This window comes from Oryx dammah, unplaced genomic scaffold (assembly GCF_014754425.2).
Source record: "Oryx dammah isolate SB20612 unplaced genomic scaffold, SCBI_Odam_1.1 HiC_scaffold_24, whole genome shotgun sequence".
Classification (NCBI taxonomy): Eukaryota; Metazoa; Chordata; class Mammalia; order Artiodactyla; family Bovidae; genus Oryx; species Oryx dammah.
The window spans coordinates 18,353,489-18,376,019 of record NW_024070208.1 but is presented as its reverse complement, the minus strand read 5'-3'; the positions used below and the strand labels follow the sequence as shown (position 1 = coordinate 18,376,019).

Here is a 22,531-nt window from a genome sequence, read left to right as displayed (position 1 = left end):
ATGCATCCATCCACCCACTGTTTTCCATATGTCTACTCTGTATCAGATGCTATATTAGGAAGTAGGAACATAACAGTAAGCAATCCTCCAGTTGTCAGCTACTGATAGGGTCACTTCAGAAGCATCTGTCCTCTTTCGCCTTCCTCAACATGTTCATCTGAAATAAACTTTAATTATCTTCTTCCACAAAAACCTTCCATTCCTATCCAGTTTTCCCCATATCATTATCACTTATATACAGCTGTCCAAAGCAAAAAGAAATCACCTACATTATTCTTTCTCTCACTCTCCACTGGAATCCAATCCACGAAAGTTATATTGGCTCAAACTTCAAAATATATCCCAAGTCTAACTTCTTCTCCAGGTGGGACTTTTAGAGAGTTCTTAAAATTCCAGTGCCAAGCATATGGTGGACACTCAATAAATATTTCTAGAATGTTATATGACAAAACCCTATCGTGGGTTTAATTAAATACAGCAAAGCACAAAGATGAAAGTGGATGATAGGACTTGCTTTCTAATTGATAAGTAAATATCAACGGTAGCAGCTGGCTTCCAAGATAATCCGATTAATTCCTCCTACTGGGTATTTACACCCTTGTACACTTGTACACTGTACCTGGGTTAGTCTGTGTGGTCCATGGCATACAGCAGAAGTGACGGCATGCCAAGTCTGAGATTACCTTATAAAAAAACTGCAGTTTCTATCTTAGGTTCTCCCTCACAGATCTCTCTGTGCTCTAGGGGAAAGCAGCTGCCGTGGACCAAGCAACCCTATAGGGAAGTCTACGGGCCAACAAATGAAGCCTCTAGCCAACAACAAATAAAGGAATGAGGGCTACTAACAACCACGTGAGTGAACTTGGGGGTGGATTCTCCAACTCCAAGAAAGACCAAAACTGACGACAGCCGTGGTTGATAACTTGAACAGCTCTCCTGAAAGAACTGGAGCCAAAACTACACAGCTAAACCACTCCCAGATTCCTGACTTTCAGAAATTACATGCAAAGTGAATCATTAGTTCTTTTATTAAACTGTTAAGCTGTGGGGTAATTTCTTACACAGCAATGGATAACTAATACAGAATCTGACTTTTTTAATCTAAAGAAAATATTTAATGGAACATTTAAGTTTTGAAAATTTATGTATTTGTATCTATAGCACTGCTTGCATTCAGGACTCAAAGTTTACTCTTGGGTTTCAGGCAAGCTGTTTTATGTCATTGCTAACCTACTTAAATTAACTCTTAGCACAATCACTCTCTGGACATTTCACTCCATTTTGCCACTTAATCATGTGAAGGAAACCAGATTCTCCCTGTCAGCAAGATTAGTATAAATCCCACTTAATAAGTAATATGGATAGAAAAAGTAGAAGTTGTAAGTCTATTCTACCTGATCTTTCATATTAACATACATCTAAAGCAAGAGTGAACGTCCCCAGAGAGTAAAGGACTTCAAGGCTATCAGGTCAAGGTATTCCTAAAAGAGATTCTGATTATCCAAGTAAGTACAAGGTCTCCAGTGCTAGTAGAAAAGTTAACAATAGGGGAAGTGGAAGACAGGAATTGCTATTGTTTTCTGGGCATTTTAAGAAATATTATTAGCCCTGCATTACAGGAAATGTTTTTGTACTGTCCTAAGCCAAATCATTATAAGGCCATTTTACCTTGCAAAAGGAAATTAGAATACAAAACACAAAATTGTGGGCAGGCCTTAACCAGACAGTTCTTTCCCATTTAACTTCACTACTTCTTTAACACCGATATTTTTCAGGATTCTTTCACTAATATATATGCTGGCTGAGCCATGATCATGACTTTAGTTCTATCTCGGCTTACTCCTAAATCTATTAATACATTTCTGACTAAAACTACTCTTTCAAATTCCAGATCCAGTACACCTCAGATCTCCGCATATATATGTGGCAAGTATCTCAAATGCTAACATGTTCAGATATTAACATGAACGTATTACCTTCACCACCAATCAGCCAAGACTTCTTCAATATCCTCTTTGGTTAACTGTTAGCAATCACCTAATTGCCCACAGAACAAGTCTTAGAATTACCCTGCACTTATCCTTTTGATTCATGCTGTTAATTTTAACATATTTACACTTTCATATTTAAAACTGGTTTCTTGTAGACAGCAAAGAGCTGGATTTTGTTTTTTATCCATTCTGAGAATCTCTGCCTTTTAATTGGAGTTTGGACTATCTACATTTAATGTAGTCATTGACATGGTTAGTTTAAATTCTATATCCTTTGTCCCATCTGTTCTTTATTGCCTTTTGACAAATGTGCAAAAGCAAATCAATGGAAAAAGGATGAGCCTTGACCTAAATCTCAAATTTGTAAAAATAAACTGGAAATGGATGACCTGAATATTAAATGTGAAGCTATAAAACTTTTAAAACATAGGGGAAAACCTTGGCGATCTAGAGTTCTTAAGACTTGACAACAAAAGCATGATCCACAAAATACAAAACTGATAAACAGCACTTTCATCAAAATTTAAAATTTTTTGCCTTGAGAAAGACCACATGAAGAGAAGAGTCTACAGAAACTTTGAGAAATTATTTATAAGCCACATATCCAACAAAAGACTAGAATCTAGAATATATAAAGAACTCTCAATGGTAAAAAAACCAAACAAACAAACCCACAAACAATTCAATTAGAAAATGGGCAAAGACCTGAAGAGATACTTCACCAGAGACAAAACACAGATCACAAGTAAACAGAAAAAGATATTCAACACTATTAGCCATCATCCTGATGGGCAATGTAAATTATAACGTCAATGAGCTATCCTTACGTGATCAAAATGGCTAAAAGAAAACTGAGACAATACCAAAAAATGGCAAGGATGCAAAGAAAATGGATCACCCATGTATTGTTGATGGTGATTCAAAATGGTACAACTGCTCTGGAAAATATCTGGGAGTCCATACAACACAATAATTACATGATTTTGCAATTGCACTCTTTGAGTATTTATCCAAAACAGTGAAAACTCATATGTTTATATAAAACCTGTACACAAATGTTTATGGCAGCCTTACTTGTAATAGTCAAAAAGTAGAATCAGCCCAGATATTCTCTAATATGTGTACAGTTAAAGAAACTGCAGTACATACTATGAAATATCAGCAATAAAAAAGTATGAACTATTGTTATATACAATATCTTAAATGAATCTCCAGAGAATCTGGCTGAGAAGAAAGGTAATCCTATTTGATTTCATTTATATAACATTTTGAAATAAGAAACATTTTAGAAATAAAGGACAGATTAATAATGGCCAGGGGTTAGGGCAGGTGCAGTCAGGCTGGAGAAATATGAACATAGTTCCTTGTGTGATGGAACTGTTCCGTTTCTTGTCTGTGAGGGTGATTATGTGAATCAGCACAACCCAGACAGGCTGCCAGGTAACTCTTAGTTGAGGGCATTACGGTAAGCGAAATAAGTCAGACAAAGACAAATACAGTCAGTCTTCCATATCAGGGGATGTGGAACCTGTGGGTATAGATGGCTGATAGGGCTATGCCATTTTATATAAGGGACTTGAGCATCCACAGATTTTGGTATCTGCAGGAGTGCTGAAGCCAATCCCTTGCAGACAACAAGGGTCGACTCTACAGTACAATCTCACTTATACGTGGACTAAAAAAAGAGCTCACAGACACAGAGAACAGACTGAGGGTTGCCAGAGGCACGGGGTGGGCAAAAAGGGGGAAGAGGGTCAAAAAGTAAAAACTTCTAGTTATAAAATAGTCATGATAGAAGATACAGCAGGGTGAGTATAGTTAATAACACTGCAGTGCATATTTGAAAGTTGCTAAGAGAGTAAATCTTAAAAGTTCTTATCACAAGAAAAAAATTCTAACTACATTTGGTGATGAGTGACTTACTTTGGTGACCATTTCACAGTATATACAAATATTGAATCATTACGTTATATACCTGAAACTATTATACTGTGATAGGTCAACTGTATCTCAATTAAAAAACATTTTTTAACCTGGAAAATTATAAACAGCTAATTAGAATAGTAGAGTTATATCATCTGTTCACTTTTAAGCTTTTTCTATTTCTCTTATTATTGCTAAGAACCTTAATAATACCTTTCCTACATTATAAATAAAAAATGTATTCCTAAAAAAACCTTAAACCTCACAGAATGATATCACATGTGTTTAGAAAGTAGCAGAGTTTAGTCAGAGAAAACTGAAGTCATGATTCCAGGTACAAGTAGGGATGGATAATGGTCATATGTCAGAAAATGACAGTAAGGCCAAGACGTGACTGTAAAGGACAGACATGGTAACCAGAATCTGAAGGTAGATTCAAACTTAGGTACTATGTTATCAAGGAGAAAAAGACAAGTGGCATAGAACTACCTTTAAGATCCCAGATGCTCATTCAACCATACGTAGGATAATTAACAGAAGTCAAGAAAGCTGACCTAGTTGTGCCCACTTCAAAACATACAAACAAACAAAAGCAAAATGTTAAAGTTGAGTCAAGCTTATTTAACATCTTACTGAGGACTGTAGGCTGGAAGAGGTAACGGGGGAGGTCGGTATATATGTGCATTCGGTGAAGGTGAATCTTGCAACCAAGCACCCATCTGGGTAGAAGGTTAATGGTGTCAGTGCTTTGCTAAGCATGGAGAGATACAAGGATCCAGATTCATAAACAATTTCTCCTGAAAATGCCTATCGGAAGGCCTCTTCTGCCAGTTTTCCCAGAGCACATTCTGCCCTGAGCTCCTTTCAGGGGATGCTAAAGGTCAGTGACCGCACAGACCAAGGACTCAATTCTTGCAGAAACTGCGGGCAAGAGGTGTTTTTTAGTTGGCATTTGTATCAACAAGTCAATACAGGTTGTCAAATGGCACTGCTTTATTGGAAAACTAACTCAGCAGAAGAAAATTCAGTCCCTTGAGGTAATAGAGTACTAGCCAAAGCACCAAGGGAAAAAGATACAATAACAACTGCACAGGGACACAGAAGTCAGGGTAGATCTGACCTGAAACGGAACTACTGACCTGGGGCTCTTTTGATAGTTAAGTTTCCTAGAAGCATTTAGCTTGAAGAACACTTTCAAGTAGCCAAAACCAAAACAATACAAAGCTCAAGGTTTATGATGTGCCATGCCAAACAAAAATCAGAAGCAGACACACAGAATTTCATCAAATTTAAACACTATCTAGAGATTTCCAATTGCCACGAAAATCTTGGGGACAGGAACTTGGTGAGTAAAGTCATGGAAGATAAAGCTGGGAAGTAAGAGACTGAGGAGAGCTTTTTATAAGATTGTGTTTCTCTTAATTCTCCCTCCAACACAGCATTGTAAAGCAGTTATCTTCCAGTTAAAAATAAATTTAAAAAAGAGTGTTTAATAGTTAAAGGGTAATTCTCTAAGACAGCTATGTGATTTATTCTTCAATTCTTTCAAGTTTTCCTTCAAATGCCCCCCTCATCAATGAGCGCTTCCTAAAACTCTCTACATACAACCTCCTTTTTCCTAATAAATATAGTTTTTTTTCCAGACAACTTATCACCATATGTCCTACCCTTCCTATAATTCTCTACTAGAACCTCCTTTTTCCTAATAAATGTAGTTTTTTTTCCCCCAGAGAACTTATTACGATATGTCCAACCATACAACTGTTTGCTTATTGATTGCCTGTATTCCCACAGTAAAATATAAGCCCAGGAATTCTCTTTCATTTGCTGCTATACTCCCGACACCTAGAAGAGCTCTTGGCACACAGTTTGCACTCAGTAAATATCTGTTCCTGAATAAACAAATACAGCATACCAGAGATAAAGATAGCATAACCAGGAAAAATAATTTAAATGTGCTTATCCTCTCCCTATCCATATAACCAGGACAACAATCCAGCAATCTTTCTCTTGTTTTGATCAGCCTGAAACAGTTCGTTTTTGTTTAACTGAAAACAACAACAAAAACAAAAGGTTTGGCTTTAAAGGGGGCCCTTTTGTAGTCAGTCCTTCCGGTCTTTTGTTTGTAACCTTTCTGAGGCAGCACTGGTAACAGCTGGTATTGACAGGAAGTCCTCAAAATTCCCAAGAATGTGAAATCAGTTGATTAAAATGAACACACTGGCAAGCCAATAAAAAGAAGTGACCATGACTTCTGGGAATGGATTACTAGTGGCTTAGAATCTTAGTGATTAATTCTTCCATGTGCCTTTGCATTTAATATATGTTAAAGAGAAAATCTTTTCCTTTGAATTTTGGCTTGGTTAGGCTAGGTTAAAAGCAAAACATCTACATAAATGCTTAAAGTCAACGGTATTTCTGCTTTTAAATGTATTTGCAATCGTGTTCACAGTATGAGATCTTAAAAATATGTCATTCGTTTAAAAAAGGAAAAGAAAGAAATGAAATGTATATACTCATCGCCCTTCTAGGAATTTAGAATGAAACTAGTTATGAGGCATCCTTCAGAGAACTGAGGAGACAATCACTCAAAATATCTTCTGTGTTTTTGGTTGAGAAAGAGATGACCATACTAGTGAGACTATTGCTGTTTTTGTTGTTTTAGTCACTAAGTCACATCCAACTCTCTTGCAACCCCATGGACTACACTAAGACATTATTACCAGGCCTGGCTCTAGTCATCAAGTCTTGAAATTTGAAACTTATTCAACTTTAAAGGTTAGCCTTCTCTAGACATCATCTGCTCTGGAGGCCCTTTAACTGCCTTGATTGACTCTCATCTCCATATTGTACAAAGCTACTGTTATACTCTATATTACAAGTATTTCCGTGTTTTTTTAAACCTAATTCAGTTATATGAATATATTTTAAAAGTGAGACACTTTAAGTATCGTGGAAGTACAGAAGAGGAATTGATGAGATCGAAAGGTCTCCACAGAAAAATGGGATAAAGTTTTAAGAGGGGCGGATGAAGGAATGGGGAAGGAATGGAGAACAGGCAGATAGGAAAAAAGGAGGAAGGGAACAACTCAAGTGTTTACAGTGATAAACATGCTCACTCAAGTAAAGTCTTACACCACGTTCTTGCTTCTCTTTACTTCATCTCTTTGCTTGAACCTGCTACAACCATCATTCTTTACACTTTTACTTTGTTATAAATCACCATCCATTAGCTTTTATATCTTTCTTCTAATCCCACCCATCCCTACAAGCTGGTTGCACCGTTTGAACTTGTGTAGATGACTCTCGCTCCAGTAAAAAGTAACATAAAGTGTTCTGTGTCTGCAGTAATAACAGAAAGGTAAATCATTTTCAAATGATATCAATTATCACAAATTTAATAAATGTTCCTGTTAGGCTAAAATATTTTTTATATAAAACAAATATATTCTATCAACATACATTATAAATGTTCTTTTTTCAAAGTGAGGAAGTTTTGCTTCTAAATCTAAATAGAAACTTTATCGTGGAAAAATCTAAAATGAGAAAACTCTGGCTTTTTTCATAGGTGTAAATTTGAGATGGAAAAGGACCCTGACGAATCACTTCTCATCAAGGCAAATATTCTTGTATTCAAATGAATAAAATAAATTTAGAATGTTTTTCTTACATTTAAAAACTTCACTGTTTCACACTCTCTTTTAAACTTGAATATATTTATTTCACATACTTTCTCATTCATTTTTTTGCATATATTTGGACTATCTTAATCTTCCAACAAATAATACATTTTCCCAAAACCAAAATTTGACATTGGGTGGTTTTCCCAAATTGAGAGCCAACAAGAAATGGCATACTTTCTACCATTAGATCATGATTTGAAGTGGTTCATGTGTAAAGATTCACAATGTATTTCTGAGATAAAGCAAATTTCTTTCTTTGACACCCTGGAATGTTTTCTTTCACTAAATGAAAACTACACAATCTACTTTATTCCCCTTTTCTCCCTTGTGCCAAATGCAGCAGCTCCCCCTTACCTAGATTTTTCTGCCCTTCCCATTCTTCTCTTTCCCATGGTGTATTATTTTTTATTCTTTTACTAATGTGTTCAAAAATTTATGTTTTAAGATTTTTATTTTTTGCTTTTTGCAAACATTTATTGCATTCAAAAGGAATAATTTTTAGAATGGATATGACTAATATTCAGAATAATTTCTCTCACATTTCTCACATTTAAAAACTTTTAACTGTGCCAAACCAACTCCTTTTTTAACCTTTTAAAATGTAGGTATAATTTACATAAAATAAAAATCCTAAATATTTAGTTCCATCAGTTTTGACAGTTTAAAAATTATAACCTGCTTTAAGTCCTTTTTGGATGAAATGAAAGGTATAAATGAATAAATAATTAGTTGATTCATTCATGACTTGATCTATGACTACCTGGCAGGGTAAACTGGTAGGACTGGAAATAAGAAGAATAAGACACTACAACAACCATATAGATAAGAGCAGCGGGGTCAGTTTAAGAAGACAGCAGTGAGAATAAAGAAGGTATAAGATAAGACTGATATTACTATCAAGGCTAGAAATAACCAACATGAAAAAACAGGAAGAATAGCTAAGGAGCCCACTTTACACATTATATGTTTATAGTGGTGTTCAAGAAAGCCTATTTTCAATCAGGCATGAAAAAGCAGAAGACCCCCTGGAGAAGGAAAGGGCAACCCACTCCAGAATTCTAGCCTGGGAAATTCCATAGACAGAGGAGCCTAGTGGGCTACATATAGTCCACGGGGTCACAAAAGAGTCAGATATGACTTAGCAACTAAACAACAACATGAAAAAGTCAGATTTCTTGCCTTCTCACAGCCACAGTTATAGCAGAAATTTAGTAAAGAACTCAAAAGTTACTCAAATCCTTACACTTATAAGTTAACAGAATTCTCTCTCAAACTGATAACCAAAAAATAGTTACACAACTAAAACACAACTATATCATTACTAGAGTGATAAATAAAATATGTACTTTGAAGGCTAGCTAGTTACTGACCTGACTTCTTCATAAAATAAAAATTTGAAAAGTGATGAGAAAAGTGAAAGGTAATGAGATTCATAAAATTTCAAATCAGCTCTTAAAAAACCCATATAAGAAACCGATAGATTCCCAGATTTAACTTTGAGAAGTATGTTGTTGTTCAGTTGCCAGTTGTGCCCAACTCTTTGCTACGCCACGGACTGCAGCACATCAGGCCTCCCTTCAGAAGTATACAGATCTCATAACAAACTGTATCAAATACAAAAGCACCTATTAAATATACTTGAGTACTTAGATTTATTTAACTGCCTTTGTAAGTAGTTATTTCATAATTTTTATATCTTAATGTAAGGAATTTTAAAGTTATCTAATTTCACTTTGGTTCCTTAATTAGAAGTCAAATTAAATATTTTGAAACATCTAGCATTCAATGATCTTCCCATTCAAACAGTCATTCTGCTGTTGCTTTTCCTCAGTAGAAACAATTCTCAATAAATACCTGTTTATCCGTATAATTCATGCCTCAGTAAACATGTGAGTATCTACTAAGAGCCAAGCACTGTGTAAAACTTGGAAATACAAACATACACTAATATACTGATAATAACAGAAAGTTTATTTCAATGAATAGTGATCTATCCATTTTTAAGCAAATGAAACATGAAAAAACTACAAATGAACAATTAACTAAATATTAAGTCAAGTGAATAACATCAATATGTGGATGAATATTCCAATGTCTCATTAGTTTACTTTACGAAACAATGCCATATTCAAAATGAAAGTAAAAGTAAACAAGATCAGGGCATATAACTGATTATATTTCATTATTTAATGATATACTAAAGAGACTGTCAATTTGAAAGTAGATTACTGAGAAACTATAACAGAAATTCTTCCCCAATGAGAATACAAACTTATTAACTACTCTCCTTATTACTGTTCACTCTAAGTTTTCACCTGTCTTATGAACACATACTGCCTCTCTTCCATATCAATATGATACAAAGAAATTCAGCCTTCTAAAGTTTTAAGATTTATTGAGTGCAAGTAACATTTTGTGTGTCACTTGATTATAAATTACCTAGTCAAAACAACAAAAACAGACTATAATTCAGGGGATATTCATCAACAAACAACAAAAGTTGCTGATCTTGGTGAGAGTGCAGTCCAAATTAAAAAGGTTAAAAATCAGCATAAAACATACTGCAAAACATCAGGTTTAAATTAGCTATGTAATTCATGAAAGAAAAATAAATTGCTCTTAAATTTCCTTCACTCATACCCTAAAGGAAGAATTTCAGCCCGAATGGAACCAAACTAGAAAATAATACCAACATAATACAACTAGATGTAGCCTTCTCTGAAAAATGGTAATATAAAATAAGAAAAAATAAGAAAATGTGTCCATAGATTGTGATATCATCACTCCTTGAGGAAGTAACATCTATATTCAACTACCTCTTTCCCACATATACTTTCTTCTGATTTCTTTGGGCTTTAAAAATGAGTACACTTTAAATATACAGTGAGAAAACACTCACAAGAGCTTTTAAATGAAAACAAAATCTGACCCATAGCCCAATATATCGTTAATGTCATAATAAATGGGGTAGAGGGAGGGCTGGTTGGGGGGGGGGGGCAAGTGCTTAAAATAAAATTCTGAACCTAAAATTTAGCCAAGTAGTGTAACTTTTATTTTCCAAAACTTATTTCAAGCAATATAGGGAAAAAATATCTTTGTTTACAAAGATGCAATTTTGTTCTGTAAGAATACTACTACTACACCAAACAGAAACATTTTTAAATTTATTCTTCAGTAAAAGTGATTATTAAAAAAAAAAGGAAGTGCTATAAAATATTAATTTAATTTTATAGAAAAGAGGAAAGAATGTAAGAAAATTGTTTATGAAAAAGTAAAGAGACTCAGGATTGGAGCCATTCACAACCATGGCAATTAAATTAAATCCTGAGGAGCAATTATGGAAAACAGAAGCCAAGGGTGGCAAAATTTGGGTCTCTCAATTCAAATCCTTTTTACGACTAAAGATGAAATTTCTCTCTTTTACAGCCAATAGATTTTTTTAACGTTATATTAAGTTACCACCAACAATTTATAAATATACCTACACATTTTAGTTCCCCCTAGCCCCCAAAAAGTCTAATCCCAAACACAGAAGCAATCACATACAGATTTTTCCCCTCTCTCTTGATTACTACCAAAAAGAAAGAAAGAATAAAAAAAAAAAAAACCTCCTTGAGAGCGTAGCCAACATTCCAGAAGGCATTTCCTCAAAAAAGGAGTTAAAGGGCAGACTGCTCAATTAAACAGTCAGGGGCCCTTTGCAAGCCTCCTAGGTATATCCCCAGCAGATACGGTATCAGATTAAAGGAACTGCAAACAAACTGGGCTGAAACCTTTCTTTGTTCAAGCCCAGCCTCTTCTTCCTGTGATGTCATATTACAAATCGAGCAAGCCTCTCTTTTTCTCTTCAGAGAAAGCTTGTCTCGCAAGACAGCTGGCAACTGAGGAAAAGGCCTCCGAGTCAGCAGGAGCAAACACGCTTAGGAATTTATTTCGGAACCTTTGAAAGACTCCTCTGCTTACCCCTATCTGGGATCCACCGCAGGAATACCGAAAAGGAAAACTTCATTTAAAAGGTGTAAGAAACAAGTGAGATTGAACTGGGAATGTTTAAGTCTCAGAAACTTTGCACTGAAAAGCAAAATGTAATTGTTAACTTCAGCTTAAACATTCTGCAGCATAAAGAAACTTTCATTTTGGAATATTCATCTTGACCACGGAAACAGAAGTTTACAGGATGAGGAGTTTTACTCCGTGTCAGAACACAGTTTTTATTTAAACTTTATAATCCAATGGATTGGCTTCATAGTGTTTTTAATACGAAGCCCTGGGATCACAGATCTTCTGGAGACTTGAAAATGAAAATTTTTTCCTGTTGAAGAATCAAGTGGAAACTTTATAGCCACAAACTTCATGTTTCTTTTGGAAGAAAAAGAAATATTTGTAAAATCTTGCAAAGATCCAGAGGATTTGCAAATACACTGGAGGTTACAAAGTAATCACGATCTGAATATCAAAGGAGACTGTTGCTGACCAAAGGACTTCAACACTGTAAACTGGACGTGCCTTTATAATGGTAAGCAATAACAGCTCTGACTGCGTATATAATGACTCCTTTAAGTACACCTTGTATGGGTGCATGTTCAGTATGGTGTTCGTGCTTGGGTTAATATCCAACTGTGTCGCCATATATATTTTCATCTGTACTCTGAAAGTGCGGAATGAAACAACAACATACATGATTAACTTGGCAATGTCAGACTTGCTTTTCGTTTTTACTTTACCCTTCAGGATATTTTACTTTGCAACAAGGAACTGGCCCTTTGGGGATTTACTTTGTAAGATTTCAGTGATGTTCTTTTATACCAACATGTATGGAAGCATTCTGTTCTTAACCTGTATTAGTGCTGATCGGTTTCTGGCCATCGTCTACCCATTTAAGTCGAAGACGCTGAGAACCAAACGAAATGCAAAAATCGTTTGTATTGCTGTGTGGTTAACTGTGATGGGAGGAAGTGCACCAGCAGTTTTTGTTCCATCTCCGGGTAACAATACTTCAGCAACCTGCTTTGAAAATTTTCCAGCAGCTACATGGAAAACCTTTCTCTCAAGGATTGTAATTTTCATAGAAATAGTGGGGTTTTTTATTCCTCTCATTTTAAACGTAACTTGTTCTAGTATGGTGCTGAGAACTTTAAATAAACCTGTAACATTAAGTAGAAGTAAAATAAATAAAACTAAGGTTTTAAGAATGATATTTGTACATTTGGTTATATTCTGTTTCTGCTTCGTGCCTTATAATATCAACCTTATTTTATATTCTCTTATGAGAACACAGACGTTTGTCAATTGCTCAGCGGCAATAGCAGTAAGGACCATGTACCCAATCACTCTCTGCATTGCTGTTTTAAACTGTTGTTTTGACCCTATCATTTACTACTTCACGTCGGACACAATTCAAAATTCAATAAAAATGAAAAACTGGTCCACCAGGAGAAGTGACTCCAGATTCTCTGAAGTTCAAGGCACAGAAAACTTTATTCAACATAACCTACAGATGCTGAAAAGTAAGATACCTGACAATGAATCTACAATATAAGCTGTCTGAAATAAGAACACCAGGACTTTACTGGGACAGAACCTCTAAGGTCCTTCAACTGTGAAAATTGTTTTCCTGGACAACAATTTTTCCACCTCAGAAAGAAAATAAACATGTGGACATTTAAAAGTTTTTAGTATTAAAAAAGTATTTGATGTGTTAAGCATTAAAATGTATTCTGTTCTTGTATACACTCAGTTTTATTTTTCTGAGCCACTTTAATTTGTACCTTTCTCTTCATTAGAAAAAAAAATCTCTAGAAAAGTTGTTCAAAATATAAAAGTAATCATGATTTAAGTCACGTGATAACCATCTGTATGGTCTTTGAATATCAGTGATTTTATACTAAATATTTAACAAATATTAAAATTTTCATTTAAGTGTTTAATACCTTTATTCAGTATACATCTAATTTTGATTTCAATCTTAATTGAATCTCTAATTATGTTTCTTAAACTATAATAACATAAATGAGAAAGAGTTATTTAAAGAATCCATAAGTGTCTTTAGAGTATTTTTCAAAAAGACAGTAAAAATGTCTTCTGTAGAATGACATACTGACACTATTTGAGGATGTCGAGCAGTTACACTGACAGGTAATATTTAGGATTTTGTCTTGGTATGCAATTTATAAAAAGCAGAGACTGTATATATAGAATAGTATACTTTAAAATTACACTTTTGGTTCGTTTTCTGCATTTAACAGCACTCAATTTAAAAACAATGTATGTTGTGGAAACTAACAAAATGTTATTTTGCTAAGTAAATTTTAAAAAATACTACTACAGGTATATTTTAAAGGCATATTTATGTCACAATAAGTAACTTGTTTTTTAAGTATTTTAGATCAGAGAAATAACATATAATACTTGACACTTAGACAGTGATCAGTACATATGTTTTGATTATTTAAGCCAAACAAATTTTTAAATGTCTAGAAATTTGTATTTTCCCTTTACAGTCAATTAGTACTTTTCTCCATATAGAATTCTAGGTTTACAATCATTATCTTTCTGAACTTTTGAGGCCTTGATCCATCTTTCTTTAAATTGCAAGGCTGTTAAGTCAAATATTGAATAGCTGAACAATATTATTTCAGGTAGACAAGATGTTATTGTATGTCAAAATAACTTGTGAAGTAAGGACACAGGTCCTTCCATAAAAAGCAGCAAAACTAGAGGGTCACATAACTAAGTACAATTACATTTTCATTTTACTAAACATAAATAAGGTATCGCGTAAAGCTAAAATTTAGATATGACGCACTATCTACACTGAAATGCTTTCATTTTCCAACATATCTTTTATTCCCCAAATTCAAGCAGTTTTCCAAAGTTAACTAAAAAAATTATTTATTAGCATTCAATCTATCTGATTTTCACATTTTCAATCTTTCAAGTCCTGAATACAAATTTGGATAAACAAAACACTCTTTAAGGTTTAAGTTTGAATTTTGCTGTTCTCTGGGTTTGAGCTGCAATGGTTTCAAATAAATCACAGAAGTAAGCTCATATCAAAACTCATTTCAAAAAAAATAACAGTGGAGGATTTTCTTGCTAGTAAGTGATAGTCTCCTTTAAATGAACCTAAAACAAAATAAATCCTTTAAAAAGAAAACTAGTGAAGAAATTAAACATAGCTCTTTTTAATTCCCAAGAGAAGTATATATGTTGTAAAGATGTTTTCTTCAATTGACCCTGAAGTGCCTTTATTTGATACCATTCTTCAGGAAAAAAAAAAAAACCACAAATATATTTAGCACTCTAAACATACATTTTTGAGTTGGAAAGCAACTAACAATTTAATAATACAGAAGAAAGGTGCAGAGCTTGTAACAGATTTCAAAGAAGTTTTCTTGGATTAAGTATCTGAGCAAGAATTCAAAAGCATGGATATTATTTTAAAATATAAGCAAAAATAGTCATCAGATAGTTGTTACTACTGGAGAAATTTTTGTTGCCTGCTTGTCAACAGGAAGATGAATCAAAAAATTTGTAAGACTCTTCTTGAATACATAACAGACAAATATTAGTTTTCCTCAACTACAACTTCAAATCCTAGGTAAATCTTAACTACAAGGACAAAGAGGGTACAAAAGTTATTCTTCTCTGCTGGTTTTGCATTTTTAAGTAAATTATACATTCAGAGGGTTATCTCTTTCCCTTTTACCCAGAAAATCTGTATTAAGAAAACTCAGAATTTACTTTTTGTTTCCTTAGAATGACAATACTAGCCCCTCCCTCCCCCAAAACTGCCCACTGTTTTTTACATCTTTATAAAAGAGTAGATGATTTACCTAATCTTCCTTTCTGTATTAAAGTAAAAGAAGTAAGATGAAAAGTTTTTAAGTGTGTAAAACCACTTTCCAGCATCCTAAGGATTTCGAACTTAGAAGTGATCTTTTCTAAGAAAATCAACCAAGTAGCTAGTTTACCAAAAGAATGTATGAAAATATATGTATTAAATCCACAGAAAATTAAAAGAAACTTAAGGCATTACTTTATCAAGGAGTTTTATCTTCATATCCTACATTCAAAATACTGAGAGTCAACCTGACGTATAAACCTTAATTATGGGATTGGTATTTAAAGAATTAGTGACTCATTTGAGGAATAGAAAATGGAACATCAGCAAATTTCATAAACCCAACTGAGAAACATTTAACTTATAACTGGTATGCAGCTAGCAAGAATCTGAGGCAACTGCAATTTTAGACCTCTGATGAACAAGGTACCCAGTCTTTCGTCACTGTATTAAGTTACTCCTGCCCTGTGGACTAATCTTTACTATCTCCCAACACTCAAGAACTTTTTAATAACTGCATGCCACATCCAACCCCAGATATCACAAATGAGGGAAGATATGACCCTTATATATATAACATTTTATAAACAGTGCCTACTAGTAGATGAATCTTAAGGAAATCCTAAGGGAAATTATTTTTTAAAAGTTCTTTTGAGCTGTCTTGAAAACCAAATAATCCACTTATAATATGACTTCTAAAAAATAAAACTCCAAAATTAAAAGAATGAATGGATAAATGTAAAGACACAGAACATATTTAATCAACCAGAGTATTTAATGATCAACAATATTCCTTAAATAGAAACATTTTCCAGAGGTCAACATTACACTATCCTAAAATCACTAGTTCTTAAATTTCTTTTATCTCTTTCTTCATTTTTTTCATGACGTCTGCCACCAATTTTTTTGACCGTCAATTTTATAAAAGTACAAAGAATATCACTTAAACAGGGCAATAATCCAGGATAATAAAAGAATATGAAATTAACTCCAGGCAAACTTTTCTAACAAGTCTTTCTCCTTCCATCTCTTAAAAAGATTTATTTCAGTAACTCCTTAAAGGGGAACAAAATTACCAGTGCTAAAAGCAGTGGCCAAAACAGAATTCAAGATACAGGACCCCAGAAGCAGAGATAATTCACAAATTTAATGAATGGTTTTCAAACTCAAAATTTGCTTTACTTATATAGATTCAACCAATACTTTTTGAAAATAATTGGAATATTTATGGCCAGCAGGAATGTGAAAATATATTCAACATCACTAATTAAAACAACAATGAGATATTACTTCATACCTGTTAGAAGGACTATTCTCAAGAAGAGAAGGACTAACAGTGTTGGTGAATATGAGAAGAAAAGAGAACCCTCCCACAGTGCTGGTGGGAATGTAAATTGGTACAACTATGGAAAGCAGCATGAGATGCCTCGAAAAATTATGAATAGAACTACCATATGATCTAGCTGTTCCGCTTCTGAGTATTTATTTGAAGAATATGAAAACATTAACTAGAAAAGATATATACATTCCTATGGTCATTGTATCATTATTTTTAATAGCCAAGATATGGAAACCACCTAACAGCCCATCATCAGATGAATGAATAGTCTGTTATATATCTGTTAAAAAAAACCTTGCCATTTTCAACAACATGGATAGATAGATCCAGGAGGCATTATGCTAAATGAAATAAGTCAGATGAAAAAAAGATAAATACCAAATGATTTCACTTGTGTAGAATCAAAAAAAAAAAACTTGTAGATACTGAGAACAGATAGTGATTACTAGAACATAGGGGCTGAGGGGTAGGTGAACTGGTGAAGGGCGTCTATTGTATGGGGATCAATGGTTTTTGGTGATGATCTCTTTATAGTGTATACAGCTGTCAGACTGCAGTGGTACACACATGAAATTTATATAATGTTATATACCAATTTTACCTAAATAAAAATAGGAATAACCTATGGAAATAAAATAGAATGAGAAACAAATATGTGCTTTTACAGCCAAGTTACAGTTATTAGTCATAGGGTGAATGTGTTGAGTTTCATTATCTTCCTATCAAAATGACTGGTGGGAAATTCATAATTTAAAACTGAAAGAGTCCAGGGGTCATTTATACAACTTCTTTATCTTAGGTAGAAGAAACGGAAGAAGTAAAAGGCCAAGTAACTTCATAAGGTCACATAACAAGTTAAGGTAGAGTCAGGTAAATTTTTTTTTTAACTTGTCTACTCCTTTAATGGTGGTAAAGGGAGTAGCAGATGCAAAGGCCTCCTTGGAGAGAACCTGGTATGTTGAAAAGATTAGACCAAATCCACAGGGTCTGGAGATGGAGGGCTGAGATCCCTCATAAGCCATGATACAGCCATGGCAAGCTCTGAGGAGGTGGGGGGCGCGCTGAAGGATTCCAAGTAGAAGGAAAGACACGAGCATGCATTTCAAAAAACTCCCATCCCTCTGATTATAGTGAAGAGATGCATTTAACTTCAGGAAAAAGAAAAAAACAATCACAAAAGGAGCTATATTTATTTCATTTTCATTTAAATTTAAAGAGATTCTCTATGTCCTTTCCCCCTTATTAAACTGCTTTCTTTTTGAAATGATGGTGATGATGAGTAGGAAGACTATTTTAATGTGTGTTACTTGGGAAAATTAAGTTAGCAGCCCTGCGGAGAAATTGATAACATTCATATACTGCTGGTGGGAAACAAAATGGTGTAACGCTAATGGGTGGGAATTTGGTGCACGCACACACACACACACACACACACATACACACACACTCACTCACTCCTACCCTTTACCCCAGCGTTCTGATTTCTAGGTACTTACCTTGAAGACACATTTTCAATAATATAAAAATGTATATGTGTACAGGATGCGGTACTGTTTGAAACTGGAAAACACTGAAAACTCCCTAATGTCCAAGCACAAAATTGGTTGAATAAATTACAACACATATACACATATTCACAGTGCAGTATGTTAGTCTTTGAGAATTCTTAAAGAGTATAATAAAAATCTTAAAGAGAAATTATCTGTTGTAACTTAATGGAGGCTGAAACTGAGCAAAAACAATAAAATTTTTTTTTTGGCAAAGAGTGAGACACAAAATACAGCTGTTTCCTATTCTAACTTTTCTTATCATGTTCTAAATCTAGCACGTACAGGAAGACACCAAAAATACCTTTGATATCTGTCTATTTCTGACAGTAGCACTAAATACTAAGAACCAATATTCAAATTAATAAAGCCACATATGCAAAGGCCACTTGAATGCATTTTAAAACAGACTAGCTGTGACAGTTTCATTTCTAAAACATGACATAAAAATCTGGAAAAGATAGATGTCAGAAAGTTGGTTCTATTGTATAATTGAAAGTAACTGAACTTACAGTGTTTAAGAACAATTGCCCGAGAGTGGTTCTAAAATTTTATTAAACTCACTATTAATAACAGCTTCTGATTTTGCTGGAGGAATTCAGAAACTATATTAAATAGAACTGAGATTTCATAAGATACTTCTTTTTTTTTGTTCCTTGCATGTCCAGATTCCAGAGTCCTTCCTCACTGTTACAGTTAGAGACTGAAAATTCTTGGACTATATTCAGGTAATTTTCTAACATCATGACTTTATAGAAGACACTCTCTGAACAAGAGTACAAGTGCCTCCATTTCAATAGGTTAAGTAAAGAGGATATTTCCAAGCTATTCTTTTACAATTGCCATTTCTCTTGTTTGTACTTGACTAATGAACACTGACCTCAGGGTAATTAGTGACATGATTCACAACTAAAGCACCACAACAAATTCCAACGGCAGTGTAACAGTATAACAGAGAACGCTGCCCACATTTAACAATGCTGGAGTTCAGTTACACCTCTCTTCCCCTGAACTTACTCCATTCTGAGAAGGCAGTGAGAGAGACAGAGGTACATCAGAAGAGAAAATTTCTACACACTTGTAAGCCAGGACAAACAGATCCAATACTGTTTAACTGTGTTCTCAGTCCTCTGTTCTTAGGAAATCACTGTATAGTAGAGAAAATGAACTAAAAGACACTAATGATTAATTGTGATGTTTCTAAAAGGTACCATTCTCATAAATGTACATTTATTCCTCATGGCAACCCTGATAAGTATTATCACGCCCATTTTACAAATGAGGAAAATACAGTCTGAGCTACAGACACATAACTTGCTGAGAATCACACCAAGCATGTTACATGGCATCTCTGAATGAACCTCAGATTTTCCTTGTCTGTAAAACAGGAACAGCAATGTTTATCTTCTGGGAAGATTAAATGGGATATGGTGACGCCAAAACCCAGACAGAAGGATCTGCTATAGCACAGTGACACAAACACAGATAAAACACGAATAAAGAAACTAATCCCAATAGTGCATACACCTGGTGGTAAATTAATATACACCACGAGGCAGCACAAAGGTTGAAAGTACCGTCTCTGGGACCAAGCCAGTTTGAGTCAAAATTCTAGCTCTGCTATCAACTTAGTTTTCTGGATAGGGGAAACGTTCTTAATTTCTCTGTGCCTCTGATTTTTCATCCATGAAGCGGTGATAACGAGAGTATCTATCTTCATACATTTGTCCGACGTAAATGAGTGAACACATTTCGGCACTTTTAACAGTGTTGAATGTCACCTACTGTCACTTCTACACTGGAATGTAATATGCATAAGTGAGGGTCATTTTGATGTAGGTCTGCATGATGATCAGATTCCAAAGAACCTAGTGATGAGCTTCTTACAAGCACTGCTTCCTATAGCAAGTCTCTATGAGCTACCTAAGGGACATTTCTGAGTTTGAGATTTTTATGTTCCTGAATTTCTTTAGTCCTTTGTGCCAATTCATGAACAAGGAAAATGTGTCATATGGATGATGGGGGAGGGGAAGGGAGACATGAATGGACAAGTCATGAATACTTTTCCTCCACAGTGAACTCGAGCAATTTCTCATGTGTGTCAGGGTGTTCCAAAGATTAAAAAAGAGACAAGTGCATACAGAAAAGAACACACTGAGGAGTCAAGCCCCGGGCTCGAGACAAGACGGCACTTGAACAAAGGTCCAGAGATGGAAAAAATTTTACGTTTAAAACCATAAACAGATCTGGATCAAGAACTCAGGTCCACATAAACATTCAATACAGAAGATGTGGAACAATTTATAACAGCTATCTATCTCAGTTTCTTTGGGTTTTCTGTTTGTAGTTTTTTAACATATGAAGAACCACATAAAAAAACCACTTAATGCCTCACTGCTTCTTCAATGGTTCAATTATGAAGAAAAGTTATTTTATTAAATTGAGCTTACTTAGAGCTTTATAAAGCAATCACTTATTTGCATTTCAGTGGATAATTGTCCATATGAACTAAGTTACTATCCTTATTTTTGTGCTTTTTCTGTATATCTGTATTTTTTTTTTAACTTCTCTCTAGACTACTTTACTAGTAGAACACAAGGTCCCTATGAAATATTTTATTTATAAGATATTGCCTTCCTTTATTTTTCATTCTTGGACTTTACATTTTTTTCATTCTTACAGAAGATGTTAGGCATACCTGAAATTTTTCTTTTAAAACTCAGAAAGAACTCAGTTTTAACATTTCAATCTATAAAAAGAGATCTAGTTTTCCATTTCACCTCATTCTCACCCTTCCCTTCAATCTCCCTGAGAATTGATTCAAATATCTAATTTTCTCAACCCTAAACTACATATACAATTACAGGTTTTAAAAATACTTATATTACTATATTAAAATATCATTCAGAGAGTTATATAAATGGAACATACAGATGCACAGTAACTTCTTTTAAAATCGAGTTTTCTCCCTTTGGAAAGTCTTCTAATCTTTTCTTCCTGAGGAATCTAGTAGATCAACAGTGACAGTACACCACACAAAGGAGTGCCTCACAAAGGGCTGCATTTTCTCCCGTTTCCAGTACCAACCAGCTCCAGGGCAGAACAGTCATCTTGTTACTCAAGATAAAAAACGTACATGCTAGTTTTTTCATTTAGAATAAAATTTTATACTGTCTTCTGTGCTGGACTACATGCTACAGTGGTAATAAAAACAGTGTGAATGAATAAACAGAAATAATGTGGCACAATGAAAGGAGAACTTTACTAGACTAACACGAAATTTGGAATCAAACCAGTCTGGGTTCATATGCCAAGTGGGTGACTCTAGACAAACTGCTTAACCTTCCTGAGCCTGCTTCCACTTTTGAAAAATGAAAACAGTATTAACAACATCACAGGATGATTATGAAAATTAAATTAGACAAATACTTTTGGTGCACAGCACAGTGCAACTAGTCAAGGAGTATTAGCTACCTTCCATCTATGGCTAATGAGCTGCTAGCTGGGACACAGATTCCTAGGTTCCTCCTCATATGGGAAATTAGATTCACGCCTATATCTACTTTGTGGAGTCAGTGTAAAGAACCAAGAGAGTACTTCACTTTAAAGTCAAAATCATGTAAAGTCATCTAGGATTTGGCCACTGTAAAGAGTGGTCCATGGGCTAGCAACGTCAGAAGCACCTGGGGGCCTGTAAGAAATGCTGAATCTCAAGTCCTGCCCTAGAACCACGTGATAAGAAAATTTATTTTAATAAGATCTCCATGTGTAGTAAAGTTTGAAAAATACTACTAAGAAAATAATCCTCTGCCTAGAAGGAAGAAAAGAACATTATCAATATCAACTGTGCCAAAAACCCCAAAGTACAAAGGGCATTTACAACAGAACATACTGATTTAATTAGCTCAGGAAAGCAAGTTAGAGAAAACAGGCATCACGGACTGACAGAATCTGAAATTGTGAGAAATACAGAATAATTCACAAGAAAAGGGAGGGGGAAGGCAGGAAAAAAAAATTAAAACACTGGGTAAAGAGCACAATATTTTCCAGAAGCAAATGGGCACTCTCACCCATGAATAATATAGTAATGTCTATAATGATGTCCCTAGCTCAAAAAGTAAAATTACTTTAAATAAACTCTGCCGAAGCAGACAAGAAAGCATATATATTCTTTCAAAATTATTTCCCTCAAAAAACCTGTGTGT

At 34.4% G+C, this 22,531-nt stretch overlaps 2 protein-coding genes across 2 annotated transcripts in view; one reads left to right on the top strand and one right to left on the bottom strand.

Moving 5' to 3' along the window:
* Positions 1–22,531, bottom strand: part of RB1 (RB transcriptional corepressor 1) — a 119,029-nt gene that overhangs the window by 19,568 nt on the left and 76,930 nt on the right. The gene's annotated exons all lie outside the window — the stretch shown is intronic.
* LPAR6 (lysophosphatidic acid receptor 6) lies at positions 9,971–13,524 on the top strand. The gene has a single exon (XM_040266933.1). It carries the CDS (start codon positions 12,111–12,113, stop codon positions 13,134–13,136), a length of 1,026 nt encoding a protein of 341 aa, XP_040122867.1. The 5' UTR covers positions 9,971–12,110; the 3' UTR covers positions 13,137–13,524.

Bases quoted from the DNA above. Each gene is read 5' to 3' on its own strand.
- LPAR6 (XM_040266933.1), top strand. From the start codon at position 12,111: ATGGTAAGCAATAACAGCTCTGACTGCGTATATAATGACTCCTTTAAG.